This window comes from Bombus flavifrons, chromosome 9 (genome assembly GCF_040668555.2).
Source record: "Bombus flavifrons isolate JBK064 chromosome 9, iyBomFlav1_principal, whole genome shotgun sequence".
Lineage (NCBI taxonomy): Eukaryota > Metazoa > Arthropoda > Insecta > Hymenoptera > Apidae > Bombus > Bombus flavifrons.
This window is the reverse complement of record NC_138450.1, coordinates 12,291,308-12,309,969: the sequence shown is the minus strand read 5'-3', so window position 1 is coordinate 12,309,969 and position 18,662 is coordinate 12,291,308. Positions and strand designations below refer to the sequence as shown.

The following is an 18,662-nucleotide window of genomic DNA, read 5'->3' as shown; positions in this document are numbered from 1 at the left end:
TGGTCGCGATAACACGTTATCGCTGCAAGGTATACGTCATGTGTGTCACAACCGTTGCGTCAAACTCGTTGAATCGGTTCGCGTTACGTAGGTAAATGCTTGCTGCGCGTCTCATTAAAAATTAGCCGTACACGTTCATTGTCTTCGCTCGTAGTCCGATCGTTTCGTCCACCGAGTCGTTCTATATTAAAACCGTTGGAGAAGCGTCCCTCCCCAAACGCACCGGACCGCGATACTAGGGAGATGATCTCGACGTCATTAAACGGCGCAGACCTCTTTTAAACTATAAGTCGTCGGCGTTTCCATTCCACGATCCCGACGGTGATTTCTCGCGATCGTTATCGTGTTCAGTGACGCTCTCGAATACAGTGTCCGCGTTTCTTTTCCATCGGTAGCGACACGTTGTCGTTATTTTTAGAACAGAAGCTGATTACGGAAGAGTCGAGATAATGGGGATGATCGGTCGTAACGATGCGAGCTGCCGTTTCGTGTTCATAGTCGAGAATACAATAACTTTCGTCGTTTCGTTAACTGGTCACGTATTTTATCCTGTCAGTTATCGAGGATGGTGTACTTTTAATAAAATCTCCTTATCTCTCTTTTCCATCGAGCGTAAATGAAATACGGCTATCTGATACGTTTCTTTACTATGTATACGTAAAAGTGGTTACACGCTAGCTAGATGGTTATTTCTATGGGAAAATTTATGCGAGAGAAAATTTAACCAAACGAGAGACGTGACAATAATTTTCCTCAGACCAACCACCCTTCCGTTGCTAGCTTACGTAACCATTTTGTTATGTCTGATGGCCAATATTTCTCTCGTTTTCCGGTCTCCGTCACAGCTCCCTGCATTCGCGTGACGACGGACCAGCCATGTTTATTTCACACCCGAACGAAATTCTGACAGTCAGGTAAGGATGGATAGAACGATCTACGATAAAAATTTTGTTTACGAGGTAACACGCTCTCTCTCTCTCTCTCTCTCTCTCTCTCTCTCTCTCTCTCTCTGTTGAAGGTTATAATTTCAAGATAATCACAATAACACAAAACATGGTGGCGTCACGGCTTTTTCTCGTCGAGTTACGATCCTCTTTAAATCGTGTCTTCATTCTGATACGCGGTTACGTGACTTTCGATTCTTTACGTATGCGATACAACCTACTATAAATAATTTAACGTGATTTAAGCTCGCTCACGTAAATTGACAGTTTTTTCTTATTATAGCAATCGGTCAAATTAAACGGCCACTAAACGTAATTTATCGCAGAATCGTTAAATTTAACGTTTCCGTGCGCTCTGTATCTTTCGTTTAAAATTTAACGATCATCGATATCAGTATGCACGCTCGTCCGCAATAACTTCGTTGCATAATTGATTAATTAATTGAATTTTGTTTACTAACGCCGCAAAAACCGTTTCGTTGGCTAGCCAATTAATTGTTCGCAGCATGTTTACGCGTAATTAGCATTTTCCACGATTTATGAACGTACTTCGAAACCGACTCGAAACGACCATTGCAGTTCTTCGCTCGAGCGCGTTTTTATTTTCTTCCGTTTAATCGCTTCCGATTAATCGAATGTCGTGCAACGTGTTTTCTACGCGCACGTGGTGCAGAAGACAGCGTGTGCGCGCGCGAGCTTCTTCTACGCGTGCAAAAAACACGTCGGCACGGAGAAGCAGAGACAAAAAAAAACATTGTTCACGCGATACCCTGAGCGCGGAACAAGTGTCGCAAAGTCGAAGTTGAACGCTGTTTCGCAAGCACGTGACAGATATGTATATCTCGTGCTGAGCCAAACAATGGTTCACGAGTTGGAAAAAAGACATCCAGAATGGCTTTCAATTTTAACCCAAGTTCTATCGTAACGAAACGGCTAATTATTAAGTCTAAGTGTTTTCACAGCGGCACGGCTTTGGCACAGTATACGACTGCTTATGTCGTATACTGATTTTTTACAAGATACACGTATACGCTTGCACCAAATGTTCAGCAATATTCAAATTTTACCAATATATATAACCACGATCAGAATTCTAACGAAATGTGAAATCACGATATATAATGATCGTTATAAAACTTGAAGAAGTTTTGCACAACACGCGTAATATTAATAAATGTACAAGTAATCAAAACAGTTTCGTGACTCACTGTAGACTGTACTTATATAGTAATCAATATTTCCAGTAAATGCATTTATCCCCTAATATTGACACTATCTTCGTAGCAAACAAACTATTCTAATCCACATGCTTAATCGCCACACCATTATCGAAGCACCTTTTATCGAAAAAATCATGCGTCTAGACGCCGGCGAACAAATAACATTCTCTTCGATATACTTTGGCCGACACGCAATTCGAACGGCTATGGGACACGATCGCTTGTTGCGCGTTATTATCGCAGAAACCGTTCAAATTGCCGGCTAAGGAACGTGCCGAAACTTTTTACGCGCCAATACTTACGCGTGTCATAGATACATACATACATTCCTGGCCGCGAAGTGGATCCGTGTCGTTCGTCCTCGATGATGACACGTCGATAACACAATCACTACCGAAGCACCACTGCCGTGTGTCCCACATTACTCGGCATGCCGATAGTCCGAAATCACTGCGTAAATAACGAAAATAGATATGAAGTAAAAAGGCCAAGTAGAACGATTTTTGCACGTACATAGACGTGTAGATGTACGCATGCAGTTGCTCACGACGGTCTGTTTACACGCTTCAAGTTTCCAGTGTATGTGTATGTATGGTATTATCAATAGAAACCAAAAGGCAACACTATCAGTTATACATCAGTGCAAAGTGAAAAGGTAAATTTGCTCGGCATATTAAGGTATTTGGAGGAAGACTTAGGAGAGACTTTTAGAACGAAATTTTATCAGAAATTACGAAACGTTTAACGTTTTGATTTGATCAGTTCTACGAAGGTTCTTAGCAACGTCTATGGAGGACTTCTTCGTACGTGTATTATATATATTATATGGACATTTGCATATATGAATTTTTTCATATGTGTGTCAATCTTGTTTCGACTTCGAGGAGAACTTTTGGTGTTTGAAGAAAATCTTTCGCGTAAAAGTGAAACAGATCACGCGTACCAACAACAACAAGAAATAAGATGTTTTATTTCGTATAGGAAACTTAAAATTAAGGACTAAGACTAAACTTTTTCGATCAGAAACTTTTCTCTTTGATTCTCCTTGACGTTTAACAAGAACAGAAGGCGGTTAAGTATACCTGTTCTACGATTTCACATAGCTGTGGAAATATGTTGAAAGAAAATTGACCGCAAAACAATTGCTGAGAGCTAATGCCTTTGTTCGTTTTAAAAAACGTTTCCGGCTCGAGGAGTACACGTAGACATTTGTGATTAATTGTACAAGTATAGGGGTATATACGTAGGTACAAGTGCACGTGGAAAAGGAGCTGGATCGATGTGTACGGTAACGCGACCGATTACAAAACACACGACCACAGACTAATTCTCTTTTTCTGCGTCGTCGCCTAGCCGGAACTTTTTCAAGGCTTCGTCCGTAGAAGATTTCACAAGAGACACGAGTTTGCTCTATACACCACGAAATTCCATCTTTTTTCTTCCAACACTTCGCTCCACGAACTATTTAGGACAAAGACTGCGTGCGTGAGTTGATGCGTACGTGCGCGCGCGTGCTCACTCCTTCGACTGACGCGCGATGATTCGTAGCCGCTTCTAATGCGTAGTTAGCTTCGCGGACTCCGGTAAAATAAAATAAAACATAAAACATAAAGAGAAAGAAGAAACACAAAGAACCACTCCCCGAAGGTTAAAGCGCCGAGACGCCACCACCGCAAGTAGCCTCTGCTCTCAACGATCTACGCACCGCTTGTTTACTTTACCCCACCTTCGAACAGGTTGTTGATACGCGATGGAATCATATTTACGTACCAGAAGAATTCATAATTCACGGCACTGAACTTCGTTAAACAGTTCAATCTAGTTTGCTTCTTTTGTATTTACTAGCACGATTGGAATAGTCGTTTCTTATGCGACTATAAAGATTTAAATAGTACAACGGAAGTACGAATTCACATGGATGATGAACAGACATCACCAAACGAACAAGTACACCAAACACCGTTCAAGGCGACCATGTTATCGTCACTGGCGCGCCTCGGGTTGCTTTTTTAAACATGATACCGTTAACTCCCCGCGGTACTCACGCGCGACGCGTTCGACACACGCGTACACACTACACGCGACGAAACAAAACGCGGCTCGGCACGTCCGATTGCTGTAAGAACCGCGTAATTCACATGCGACGCTAAGAAAACTCGCCGCGACGGTAGGGGAATGTCATAAGAGTGGGGGTAGGGAGAAAGGGTGGTCACGAGTGGTCACGACTGCGAAATTCTGCTCTCGTGTATTCGGAAATCCTTCGATCGTTGAATTTCCTTCGCACGACAGGATATACGTCTATGCACGCACGATCGCTTAACTCGAGACGGAGAAAAACAAAGAATATGTAAAAACACGTGCCACAAAAGGCAGGCAGACACAGACAGAGCAGCACGACTGACGGACGAAAGGAAAAACCGGTCGGGAGGAAACTATAATTGCGACGCACGACGTGAGACCGTTTTCTTTCCCGTCGCCATTATCGAATGATAAGAAAAAGAAGGGTTGTTCCGACAAAGTGGGAGGGGGGTGCGACAAGGAAGGAAGCATGGAAAGCATGGTCTTCCTCTAAACTAGATAAAGAGAAAAGTATACTATATTGGAGAGGAGAGAGACGAGAGGAGAGAGAGAGAAAGAGAGAGAGAGAGAGAGGCGGCTGCTGCTGCCCGCGTCCCGTATTGCGTAGTAAGCGCTTGAATGGATTACGTCACGCGCCAGAGGCAAGCGCAAGAGGGTAAAAGCGTCGCAACAGACACACAACACACACGATGATGCCCATACTGCATAGAGCATTTGTTTGTTGCATCGGTTGTTGCGCGTATTCAGTATGCGGCATTTTGCATGGAGGACTTCGGCCCCGACCTCGACCGTTTGTTTTCCGGTGACCAACAGGCCCCAGAAAACGCGAGTGAGAAACTAGATATCCAGCTACCCACCTACCGCCACCATGTGAACACTCTACATGCTCATATGCGCAGCATCGTTTACCGTTCGCGCATATTCGTCTAACAGGATGCCGTTTTCCATCGTTTCTCGTGCACCTTCGCCAAGTGCCGAGGAACGATCGATCGTCAAGATACGACACGAGGGATTCATCCATTTAACGAGGAGAATTCTTATTTACGGGGCTATGAAACAACGTTCGTCGATCACGGCGAAACTCCCGCTCGCTCCCCACGTGTTTTCGCTGATCGAACAACAGTCAACTCTCTGCCTCGACTCTCTTCTTCGTGTCTTTATTCTATCTTTGCCTCGCCTGTTTCTCTCTCTGTCTCTCTCTGTCTCTCTCTCTCTTTTCTCGCCCGTCTCTGTTCTCTCTTCTTTCGCGACATCGTCTCAAGTGCCCTCTTTTGTTTCTCGTCTCCTCTCATAGAATGTTACCTCCTCACTTTTCTCAAGCATGCACGTTTAATATATTTTTCGTCTCACGAACAAATTGTCGAGTCACGCTACAAACTGGCACCACGTTCCACGTGGTTAGACGTGTCCTTTCAAAACACCACGATCCTCACTACCATCTCGCGCATACACACACGTTACATTGTATCCCATATTTGGCATTTACCTTTTGGCTTTACTCGCGTGTCCCGGAATTTGCACTCTGACCTGCCACTCTCGTATCGTCTCCGCACACACGGACCGATTCCCGATTGACGACGAGAGAACACTCGGTTAGAGGCAGCCCTCAGAAATGTAATAACAAAACGTACACCAACATTCTGACGAACGAATCAGCTGGTACTGATCCAATCGTGATCGAGCGCCGACTTCGCCACGGGTCACGGACGTAGAAGCGTCGTGAAAACACGAGTACTCTGCTCGTGTCGCGGCGGGAATCCGACTCGTGCGCCGCCGTTCGTAAAGACTCCTTAACTAACGTCAGTACCATACTTCGCCACTAGCCACGTGTATGCCCCCTTCCCCGTCATGCTATCTTGCTTCCGTCAATATCGGTAGACGTTTATATATTCATAAACATTTGGGACGTAAGGCCTGACACAGCCAGTGTACGATATGACGTCGTTGTGATTTATCACCAGTGACGCTACGCAATTCGATATCTTTATATTTTTAAGAATGAGATCTCGCACTCATATGCATTACATCGTTTATGTATAAAGCTATAGAATCGAATAGCATGTAGGTGTATCTGCACCAAGTCTAAAGTGTTTAAAAGTGCGACGTAGGTTTCAACCATTTCCGGAACTGTCGTTCCCGATGAGAAACGATACTTGTCTGAATGATTGAAAGCGCTGTCAAAACGCCCAATAATGGAAGCCAGACGCGATAAGTTACGACGAGTAGTTACGACGGGTATAGCATACAGGAATTCTTCCATGTAGAGGAAAAAGTGGGAATGTGTTTAGCCAGTTTACATATGTAGCAGCGCAAGTATCGGTAGAAACTTGTTTTCAAGAATATTTATTATTGAGTCTTTGTTCCGAAGCAAAGAATACTGTTTTTTATTTATCTCGTTGAAGGTTGCATAAGAGTAGATATCTACGTAAAAAAGACTTTTTATCGTTGAGTCTTTGTTTTGAAGCGAGGAGTACTATTTTTTATTTATCTTGTTGAAGGTTGCATAAGCAAAAACATCTTGCCAGAAGTGATTTATATCAATGTTCATTATATATATCTGGTTTCTCTTATTTACATCGGAGAATGATTATGCAGGCAATATACATATAACATGTCAGAATAGCTTTCGATTCGAATGTTTGTAAACAAGTTCGCTTTTATACAATTGCCGAACAACCGGATGTTTATAGTTTTATGAATTGCATATAGTCTCAAAAAATTGTTTCAATATATTTTCGCGCTTGTAGTTTAAACCACAAACTTTACAAATTGTTTGCATGTGCAATGTAAACTACATTGCATCATTCCGTGAGATTTCCAAGATACTTTCGACCCGCTACATCAATAGTAGTTAATGTAGAAACCTGTTATACGTCGATATTATCATTTTCTGAATAATCATTAATTTTTACTTTTAATTATTTCTTCTTTCATCTAAACAGAGCTTATTTTACTATATTACATATTAATTCAAGCACAGTAAAGAGGATAGAAATGTTTAGATTTTTAAGAAAATATTTTTAATCTAATTGTAAGATATTTATATAGACAATATCAAAAATCGCTAAAATATCCATAGACGCTATTAGAAGGTACTAAACATATTAAATAAATACATGATAATTTCACAGAAAACGAAATTGACACTATTCACAGTCTAGTCGATTTTCTTCCTAACAATTTGTTTGGAAATAGTTCTCCAACACAATTTCTTCAGTCCGTATACCGATATTAATAACGCTATCGCGTAAAACAATGCCACATCGATGGAATAATAGTGAATAACATTCATATATCTAAAACAAATTAATTCCATTAAACAATCTCTTAGGGATTAAGACCTAAAAGAGAAATTCTTAGAAAAGCTTCGACGTACCTTGTAGAACTTTTTAAATGCTCAGCTCCTTTGTACTTGGCAACGTGTTCTACCCACCAAGTAGCCAATTTTCTGGGGTTAATTGGCAACTCCCGTAGCAATGAGCTTCTCTTCTTCGCTGCTATTCGGTACGAATTGTTGTGTACGGCAGCCACCTTGAGAATCCCATCACGAAAGCTTCCGATGGATATCCTAGCCAAGTCCATCACCAGAACGTAACCCAGTTTTTCTGTAATGCAAAAGGATTGAAAATATTCCTTTGAAGATCGTACGCTTAGTCGAAGTTCTTCCAAGTCATTCAATTCCTTCAGTTTTATATATTTCTAAAGTTATTATTAATTTATTTCATTTATCGATATTCATGGTCTTTACCAAGGTTCCACGACTTAATGGAAAACAATTCTCTGTGATATAATTAGAGACACGCTTACGATAATTGTGTAATGTAAGAAATATCGTAAAAAATGTTTAAAAATTCATATATATTAAACAGAGATCAAAGATGCCAGAGTATATTCTTCGTTCGTTTAAAGAAACACAAGCATAGACAGAGAGTCACATTTGTTACGTGCTCTTTGATCGATATTCCAAGTGCAGAAAGTTAACGAAACAATAAGATAAAAGGCGAAGGAGCGTCGATATTTTACCAGCTTGAGCCGCGTTTCCATCGTGATCGCAGAAAACAGGCAAAACGAGGGTCGGAGCGGCGTGATAAGCAGCCTCGTGCAAAGACAAAAGTCCTCCGTGTGAGACGAACGCTTGTAGCTTCGGATGGCCTAACAGCTCTTGCTGAGGCCACCATGCCGCCGTTCTGACGTTCGACGGCAGATCTTTGATCTTCATACCTTCCCATTTCCACACGACGTTGTAGGGAAGCGTGGCGAAGGCTGCCACGAAAATTTGACGAAGTGCCTCTGGCATTCCTGATGCTCGAACCGACGAACCCATAGATACGAATATGAAACCTACGGCCATGTTTCACGGTTATCGTGACGAACTACTTTCAGTCTTTCGACTTGGCCTGAAAATGATCCATTGTATGATAGACTGGTCGTCGATAAGCTGGTACAAAAACGTAATGGATCGTTATGACAGAAAGACAGATTGGACATTTTTGACGTATCAAGGCTACTTTAACATTAAAGCTAGCAGATCCATTAAAACGACGGATATGCGAATTTTTATAATAATTTCGAATGATTCTTCGTAAAATACAGGATAACAATTTGTTCTCCGTATCTTCCTTTTCTATCTCTTTGGCACAAGTTGTGTATTTTAATCTGGTCGGTGGTTCTAGCGTTGCATTCCTACGGCAATTCGATCTTCGCTACAGCGAACATGTAAATTCTACATCGCGCGAGTTTGCATCTTTCCCATGCTACGAGAGAAATGTTCAATATCCTTTGACGCAGCTCCATCATCTCCACTTTCTCCGACCAATCGACAAACCTTATCCCAACAAGCGAACGTAATTTCCCGTTAACGACGCGAGTTGACTTAGGATATCGACTCACCGCGTTGCAAGAAGCTCTCCAAGTCGGGACTAAGCTTTGTCGCCGGCTTGCAATGCAGACACGCGACGTTCACCACGTTCGCTAAATACGGCACCGACTCTGCCACGCTGTAATGACTGTTCTGCAACGTCAGAGGAATCTCCGTGGTCAGATCTCGCACGTCTGGTAACTGGTTGCCTGAAGCAGCGAAGATGAAACGAGATTGTTCGAGAAAAAGCAGATCGTCGTCAATGAAACCGATCGCGAATAAAAGATGTACGTACCTAGGTACTTTCTCAGAACCGGTTGAAGGTACCCGCTGACCATAATCCAGTGCATTATTCTCAAGGTGACGAGACAGGCTACGTTTAGAACCCTTTGAAAGAAGTTCATGTCCTGGGTCAGGGATTTGCCAAAGTAAGGTGTGACGGACCATGGCGATGGGTTCCCTTGGCGACTTATGGATCCGCTGTATAGTGCCACCTATATCGACATTTTTCTTCAGTTGTTTCGCTACGAGTAATCGAGACATTGAGAAATGTGCGGTAAACTAGTTTTCTCGAAACTCCTTCATCTACTTTGCTATTATTTATTTGCTTAAAAATATTCTTTCAAATGTCTACTCCTGCACCCGTTATTACGCTTTTATTCAAAATTAATTTATCCAAAATTATTCAAAATTTTTATCCAGACTAAGGATCATGTACATAATGAAATACTTTTTTAGGTCCCGGCCATTACGGACTTGTTATTCGCGAACGCTATTGGCAAATATGTTTGCTAGCGAATGCCTGTCTTTACAGCGTATTTAAAATAGTTACGGTATTCAGCATGATAATGGGCACATCCTCGCCATGAAGAACTCCTAGAAGGCACTCGGGGAAGGCTCCGTCGACGACCGCGACGTCCCATCGCGTCTGAGAATTGCCTTCGGGTCTTCTCAGCCAAGATACGGAGATTTCGTCGCGAAGAAGCGCCTCGCATGCCTCCCAGGCATATCGCATTGCGTCCCACGGAGAGATAGGCATTTCATCTCGGAATCTTGCGCCAACCAAGTCCCATTCGGACGTGTAATTCCCGACATAAGCCTATCGATAATAAAACACAGTCTAAATGCCAGCTTCCTCATAAAGCAATCCTACTATCGCGTTTTTCTTTAATAAATTTCTTCTACTGTGTATCCACTCGATGGAAACGTGTTATTTCGAATAACCACGGAACGCGAGCATTTTAGCGAGACAAAACTAGAAGATCGAGAAGTTAGGCGATACAAAGCTTAACACGTACACAATTCGTATAAAGTCATTAACGTTACCGATATGCAAAGCGACGAATTTAGACGCAGTTAGGTTTCCGAGTTTTCTTTACCAAATCCTTCTGTAGATTAATCAGATTATTTGGAATTAAAATAGGCTTGTAAAATTCAAGTTTAGGAGATTCGTACAAATCGGACGGGTCAAAAGCCAAGCGTTTGCTTTGAACTTAATTACGTAACTTGACATTTTTGCGAGTAATTAAAGAACCTCGACTTCGTTTGAAGTTTGTACGTTTCGTGTCAAGCAAAACGCGGACTCAAGCAATTTGAAACCATTTTATCAGTGCGCATCTGAGTCAGCTGACTCGATTAATTTGAACGAAGCTCGATTGTCTTATTCCATTTGACAAATACGTTTCACTTCGTATTATTTTATATTCTTGCCTTTCTTAAACCTTCTATACGTCGTTCTCGATAATAATCTTCTCTATTTCAATTATCAAAATACCAGTATCAAATTATTTGTTTTATTTCCACCCAGTGGGACGAACAGCGTTCATTGAAACCAAGAGGTTCTGTGTGTACATGGCCTACAACCATCGAATTCCCCAAGCTTCTCGACCCGGGTTTCTATAATTTACCAGCAGCTGTTTGCTCACGCTACAAACTCCAGTCAATTCGTATACCGTCCCTTTTGTACGCCCTTGTGCTACTTCCGGCACTTTCGTAATTAAATAATCCAACGAACTGATACTATAGGTGAAATTGCGTCTAGACGGAGTAATACGCGCTCGAAAATGTTTTCCGTTATTCTCTAAGAGCTACTTCTAATCAGCTTATCTTTCATAATTAGATAGCAGGAAAACACCGAATTCAAGAATTCTCAATTTCTGTCACTTGTCGATCTTCGTATTACAATTTTTTTTTTTTTTGTGAAATATTTAATTCGTAAAAATTGGAAATGACTACCTCGAAGATAGGCGGAACGAACTCTTGCAATCCACTGTTCGCAGCTGGTCCCGGAAACGCGCTCAATAGGGTCACGTTGTGTCCACGTGCCTTCAAACTGCTACCCAGTGCCACAAATGGCACGGTGTGCGACTTCGTGCCACCCATAGTGGCCAGCAGGATATTGTAACCCATCGTGGAATTACAAACTAACGAGATAACGAAGAAAATAATCGTTGGAGCCATCGAATTGGTCATCTTTAAGTTTTCACCGTTGATTTTCTTCTTTTCGCGTTTCAGCTGTTTTGCTCCTCCACAACACCTCAACCAGTGTGTCCTGCGTCTATCCGATGAAGTTTACACTGGAGAAAGAAGCTTTTGACGTCGGAAACTATATCATCGTCGAAACAGCACCCTTAAACTTTGCAACTTTCTTCCGTGAACATTCCTCGTTTGCGCCGTTAGTATTCTTCGATATTCCTTGTCCTACGTTGATTCCTATTTTCCACTCGATGTTGCTTTATCCTTTATTCGAACAGAAAGTTTCTCATTTGCGATCTTAACATTCAAGTATCTTCTTCATATGTCTTGTTCTCTTCGATCTAATTCCTTAAGTTCTCCAAAGTTTTACCTAAGCTTCTTATACGAAAGCTGCTCGTTCGTATCTTAACATTCCAACGTCCTCTGTTTCGCGTTACTTCAGCTGTACGTCTCTATCTCCTCTTTCGTGTAGTTTGATAAATTCCTGCAAGTTCTGCCCGAGCTTCTATGACAGTTTCTCACTTGTAACCTCGACGTTCCAACGTTCTCTACTTTATATTACTGCCGATGTATATTTCTATCTTTTCCTCCACTGAATTTCTCAAATTCTTCCAACTCCTGTTTCCAAGTAGCGTACTACGATGTTGCTCGGGTGGCACGAAAGTCTGGTTTTCGTCGGTGGAACCGCGCCTATATACGCTGGCCCGTCAAAGCCCGAAGGATTGGGAAAACAACTCCATTATCATTGTAATGATAGGTCGACGAGAGAAAAAAGAAACGGCCATCGATCGCACGATGGACGATAGTCCTGAGAGAGACGAGTAGATGGGAGAGGAGACGGCTTTTCTTCGGACAAACCCGTCCATGAAACCTCGAGACTGCTATTTCCTCGTCATTTTTACACGAAGTCGCCGAGCATGACCGATCACGTTCGTTTCCGTGATTCTTTATTCCGGCTTAAAGGTCTGCAACTGAAACACAGAAAACCACAGAATGATTTGTTTGTTCGTGTAGCACGGCTACACGGAAACTCTCCTTAGTTCAAATGTTCTGTCTACCGTTTTAAATGCGAAGGACATCCAAGTTTTATCATTTTTCTTTCTGTCATCTTTGCCTTTCTACGTCATTCGGTGTACGATACTCGATGTATTTCGCAATGGTCTGTACGATTACAATTTTACTACTTAAAAGTAAAGAAACACGTTTTCAAACGGAACATTTTTACGTTCGTTTTGTCTTTCATCGAGTAACGCGTTGCTGTAACGCTTTATAAATTAATCGATACTTCAACCAAACTATTGAAACGTGATAAAACCATAGGAATAAATCCACTGTATAGCGTTAAGTCTAAATATTTGTTATTTAAAGAAAGGGAAACTACCTATCCTCGTTTCTGATATGCAAAATTTCTGCCAAGGGAAACATTCGAAACTCGTCGCTTGTCCCGGCAATTTTCTTTCTTACGCGACAGTGGTTCGATCGACAAACGACACTGTTTCAAGTACAGTACGCGAAACTCGGAGTAAAGATCATCCAATTCATCAGCCGATCATCTTTAATCAATTCTCGTTCGTTCGCAAGAACACGCAAATTTAACCTTCAACGATATTCAAACGACGCCTGAAACTTTCACTAAATAATGCAAGTTTCAAGTGCACCGCTCGTTCGAGACCGACAATACGATCTCTCGAGATTGAAATCCTGATCTTGACTCTCCTTCCCTCCTGTTCCTTTCTCTGGCTCTTCCTTCGACGATTCTCTTTCCTTCGCGAAAAACGGATAGGTCGATATCCGTACGTGCCACGGCACGTTTAACGGGATTAGACGAGACTTTAAATCCTTTTCGTGAATCTCAAATGGACGAGTAACCTTTTCAACCTACGAGATGTACGTTTTAGGGAGTTTCAGGGATCGAAAGTTCAATCGCACAGACACGAGGAACGCAGATTTGTCGACGAATCGAACATTTGTATGGATTACAGCGATACGGGAAAGTAACGGAACATTTGTCGGAGAAGATTTTCTTTTTATTATTTAATTTGTACTTTACAATTTGCCCAGCTGGACATTTGGTAAATGTAGAAAATTTGTACGAATATATTATCTGTGTTTTATATCTTTTATGTCTATATTATCTTTTGCGTTTTTCTAATTAATTAGCGACATTCGTCCCGACTAATAATTAGATACGCGTAACTCTTGATTTCGATGGATTTTTCGTTAAAAGGATCGATACTGTGGACCCTAACGACAAGTCGTCCTTTTTTTCAAATTTCTACGACCTTTGCAACACGCGACGATAGTTAACTTTCGACCAATGATGGTTTTCTTTTTCCATTTCTATTTTATTTCTATGACTCTATATGTAGCTAATCTACGTTTCTATGCCTCTTGCAAATGGTTTCGACAAATTCTTCCCTTGTTATACTAAATCGTAATTTCCAATAGATACAAAATACTAAATACAAAATCGACTAGTTGAACGTCTAGTTTAGTTATCGTATTTCACAGGAGACTTATTTTCGAACGTATACAGAGGAAATTAAGGAGCAAAGATTCTTCGAGGATCAAAGTCTCGTTCTTTTCACTAGCAAATTTTAACGATTAAATCTTCACGAATTGACAGACGTATGACGAACATATTTATGACGTTATTTCACAAATGTTTGTCACAGCTCGACAGTATATCTGGTTGTCGACGAAGCTCCTCGATCGAGTCGTCGAAAATCGTGGGACGCGATCCGTAACACTTTTCCTTACCTCGTGGTGCTGGTCCTCGACTTTTTTCTTGCGATTTACGCGCAGCCAGCGTTTCCTTCCTTTCTCGTGCGCTCGTTCCTCCGCGTTTTCCTTACCATTTCTACGAAAGAAGTTTCTTCTGCCAAATTGAAATCGTTCTTTTGAATCAACGTTTCATCGATTCAGTTTCACTATGCAACTTTTTCATTAATTCCATTCGGATATCCTCGCTCACGATTCTCCTTGCTACAACCCGATACCTATGCCTTTTAGTGTCACTTTACAGCGAAGATTCCTTATCCTTTGACGTATCGATTCGATCGGAAATTTTTTTCGTGGAAGATTCATTCGGTCATATTTCTGATTAAATATCGATGCAATGAAAACGAGATAAACACCTTTTAGTTTGCGTTAGGTTAAAAACTCTCAATGTTTCGTACGTAAATACGTAGGTCGATCTTGTCGTTCGCGATGTTCGTATTGTACGAACTCAGCTGAATTTCGATTCAGCGAAAACGAAGTTGGCAGATTTTTCAACGTCGCTCTATAGCGAAGATTCTTATTGTTTAGCGAGTCGATCGAATCACATTCACTGCTTTCGTATTTCGAAAATTAGTCTTGCTTTTATCTTCCGTTAAATTTCGATTTAGCGAAAACGAGGTTAATAGGCCCAGGTGCAGGGGCTCGAGCGAAAAAAATCGGTCGATCGATTTTCGCAGACCTTGAGACTCGACGCGTTTCGACGCACGAAGCTTGGATATCACCGAGCGTGAAAGTTTGACTGGCCAGCGGTAGCTTTAATGATCAGCTGTGCTCGAGAGAGAGAGTTTTCCCTCCCACCAGCACTTGCTTCTTCTTGCTTTTCGATGGTCCCCGTTCACAAAGATGTCCCGCAAACCAGCAACAATGAGATACACAAACCAATCGTGAGTTACCTCGACACCTTTGTTATACTATGCTGTCGATGCAAAAGTGGGAGGTTCGATTAGAATTTTGCTTCTGTTGCTGTGATGGCTGGTTGATCAACGTAGTGGGAAAATGATTTGGGGCTGCTCGTTACAAGTCAGAACCGTGGTATTGCTCATTTTTTAGATTGAAAAAATCGGAGGAGGATCGGAGATTGATGGGCTTTTGATCGATTGACGGAATGACAAACCATTTCGCATTATTCGTACGAGGTGGAAGAAATGGTATTGGAAATTCTTTAAATTGAGATATCGCAGGATAGAAGGTTTTTAATCAGTGGAAAGTAGAGAATATAAGAGTTTGATTTACCACGCTGTTAGGATTATCAATTCGTGAAAAGTGAAATAAAAGTGAAAGATTGCTTTGCATCTTGATATACTATTGGAATATTCGAGCATTGTCTTATCTGTCGACATAGTAGGCGTATAATATTGAGTCATTTTCTTATATTAAGTTAGAAACATTTACCAAATGTCCAGCTAGACAAATTGTAAAGTACAAATTAAACAATAAAAAAAAAAGAAATTTTCTTATGTTCAATTTTCAAGGTAAGAAATAAAATAGCCAAACTCGAAGATGGTATCCCGCTGGGGGTAACCATCCACATGTTATTTAGCAATTAAGTTAGAAACATTTACCAAATGTCCATCTGGACAAATTGTAAAGTACAAATTAAATAATAAAGAAAAAGTAAATTTTCTTATGTTCAATTTTCAAGGTAAGAAATAAAATAGTCAAACTCGAAGATGGTATCCTGCTGCGGGTAGCCATCTACATGTTATTTAGCAATTAAGTTAGAAACATTTACCAAATGTCCAGCTGGACAAATTATAAAGTACAAATTAAATAATAAAAAAGAAAACAATTTTCTTATGTTCAATTTTCAAGGTAAAACATAAAATGGTCAAACTCGAAGATGGTATCCCGCTGGGGGTAGCCATCCACATGTTATTTAGCAATTAAGTTTAAAACATTTACCAAATGTCCAACTGGACAAATTATAAAGTACAAATTAAATAATAAAAAAAAGTAAATTTTCTTATGTTCAATTTTGCAGATAAAAAATAAAATAGTCAAACTCGAAGATGGTATCCCGCTGGGGGTAGCCACCCACATGTTATTTAGCAATTAAGTTTAAAACATTTACCAAATGTCCAACTGGACAAATTATAAAGTACAAATTAAATAATAAAAAAGAAAACAATTTTCTTATGTTCAATTTTCAAGGTAAAATATAAAATGGCCAAACTCAAAGATGGTATCTTGCTGGGGGTAGCCATCGACATGTTATTTAGCAACTAAGTTAGAAACATTTACCAAATGTCCATCTGGACAAATTGTAAGGTACAAATTAAATAATAAAAGGAAGAAAAATTTTGCTAGGTACAGCTCGTGTACCAGCTGGTTCCCAGTACAATTTTCTCATCAACCGAAGAACGCTGTATTCTTTTTTATAATCTCCAATAGAATAACGACAAGTTTATTATAAATTAATAAAGACAACGTATAAGCGCATAGGAGTTCTTCTCATTGATCTTTTCATTTCGTTTATTTATAATTTACATTTAATATCAGAGAATAAAGAATATCGATAATAAACACGATAAAAGAATAATTTACTGAAAGATTATCCGAGCTCGTTTAGGAGCGTCTTCGTTAATTGTTATTACCATCATTAAATAGTAACGTAATATCCGTTACATTTTGCAACGACGATTCGCTCTGCTATCCTAATTGGATATTCTTTATAAAATTCTACCCCTTCGGCGAAACAGTTTCTTTTAATTCCAATATACTTTCGAACAGTTTTTCATATCGTTTCCAGATCTTGTTACACTTTAGAGTATCAACGTTTGTTAAATGTCAAGAACGTTCATCTTTGATCTTCGTTTTAATATCATTTATCGTACATTATTATTCGATATCTCGCTAAACATGAGAAACAAAATGCGTTTATCAAAATTACGATTCCATTTAAAATGTACAATTTAGAAAACTTTGTCTCTGCATCGTTCTTTTCACGATGCTATATTTTATTTCATCTTACCTCTGATCTATTATTTAACATTTTATTCCATTAATAATCGACGATGGAACGTACTATTTGTACGACAAACGGAAGCAATTTATCAATTGTAAATATCGCGAAGAATAACACGTTTGCGCTCTAAGATTAAGTCGATGGCAAACAGAACCGCATCTCTCTGATCGTCCACGCTTGTAGATATTATTGATGTACGAATATCGCAGGTATTTCCGACGTTTATAAGCGGCTTCTGTCATCACGAATATTATTTTTTCGTCGCTGTAGAACCGTCGAAACAAAATCGCTGCAAGCTTTCTTCGATAGTTGCTCGTAGAAGTTGGTTTACAATTTAAACGACAGAGCACGATGATTAATTTAACGGCTGGCCGTTTTGAGATCACAAATTCTCTTTGAAGATGAACGAGTACTATCAACCAAGTGGACGATACTTACAAGTGAAAGTTGAAGATTTGACGAGTAAATCTTAAAATGTGATTGTGCAATAGAATAACGGCAATCTTTTACCACGATGACTGGACGAATTAATACGATGATTTGTGTGAGACCAGTAAGAATGTATTAAGCAAATAACGGGTCTGTGAGAAAGGAATGTTTGATAGTCTACCCGTTACAAGTGTCAAACTGTGTCACACGGTGTAATTTGTAATTTGTATTAGGTTGTCCGAAAAGTGTCTTTACAGTCTTTACAACTTACACGTTTTTTACAGCGACGCATCTTTGTACAAACATGAAACCTAATCTGTCGAACGTTGTGATCTTTATTTCGATAGAAGAAAATGGATCGTACGTAACTCGATAAAATAATATAAAACGAAAAATATTGTGCATTTATTATTTCCTTATAAAACGAAAAAAACTTTTCGGACGGTCTGATAATTTGCTTCAGGCAGATCTGACTCTTTAAAGGCAAATGTAAAGAAACAAATATCCGTGGGTTGCGAATGTTAAAGCTAAAATAAAATTCTACTGCCGTCTTCTACGATTTCCAAAAGTTCTTACTTTCCAATTCTTTTTCGATGTCAACTGATAAACCGAAATCAAACCTCTGAGATTTATAATTTCTAAAGTCTAACGATCCGATCTGTGTACAATAAGAAAACAAAACTGTTTCTAGGACCGAAGAACGCTGTATTCCTTTTATAATCTCTAACACAATAACGACAAGTTTATTATAAATTAGCAGAGACAACGTATAATTGCAAAACGAAACGTGTAACGTTCAAGTGGAAAAGAAAAATTCCTAGAGTTTTTCCAAGTTGCATAATCACGTTTTTAAACCGATACAAATACGTGGAATATGATCGTGGTCGGTAAGATCACGATTGATAAGAAAC

General features: G+C 40.1%; 2 protein-coding genes and 1 long non-coding RNA gene across 9 annotated transcripts in view; 1 reads left to right on the top strand and 2 right to left on the bottom strand.

Annotated features, from left to right (window-relative positions):
- Nucleotides 1-6,003, bottom strand: part of LOC138183687 (insulin-like peptide receptor) — a 42,023-nt gene extending 36,020 nt beyond the window's left edge. The window contains exons 1-2 of one of the 6 annotated variants that reach the window (XM_069121004.1): nt 5,730-6,003; nt 2,486-2,614 (exon numbers count right to left, since the gene is read on the bottom strand). The gene's annotated coding sequence lies outside the window, so the exon portion shown is untranslated. Of the gene's footprint in view, nt 1-2,485; nt 2,615-2,677; nt 3,850-3,869; nt 5,691-5,729 lie in introns of those variants that run through there. The other 5 variants (XM_069121006.1, XM_069121003.1, XM_069121007.1 and 2 more) reach the window with 5 other exon arrangements.
- LOC138183708 (uncharacterized) overlaps nt 1-9,971 on the top strand; it is a 49,077-nt gene extending 39,106 nt beyond the window's left edge. The window contains exons 1-4 of one of the 2 annotated variants that reach the window (XR_011174127.1): nt 2,734-2,819; nt 9,032-9,388; nt 9,462-9,652; nt 9,840-9,971. This is a non-coding gene — a long non-coding RNA (uncharacterized LOC138183708). Of the gene's footprint in view, nt 1-2,733; nt 2,820-9,031; nt 9,389-9,461; nt 9,653-9,839 lie in introns of those variants that run through there. The other variant, XR_011174128.1, reaches the window with a different exon arrangement.
- On the bottom strand, nt 7,379-15,300 carry Ugt50B3 (UDP-glycosyltransferase family 50 member B3). The gene is made up of 8 exons (XM_069121015.1): nt 14,337-15,300; nt 11,337-12,547; nt 9,934-10,200; nt 9,397-9,595; nt 9,134-9,310; nt 8,267-8,584; nt 7,620-7,848; nt 7,379-7,539 (listed from the first exon to the last, which is right to left on the bottom strand). The coding sequence occupies exons 2-8, from the start codon at nt 11,571-11,573 to the stop codon at nt 7,401-7,403; spliced, it is 1,566 nt and encodes a 521-aa protein (XP_068977116.1). The 5' UTR covers nt 11,574-12,547; nt 14,337-15,300; the 3' UTR covers nt 7,379-7,400.
- Between the last annotated feature and the right edge of the window lie 3,362 nt (nt 15,301-18,662).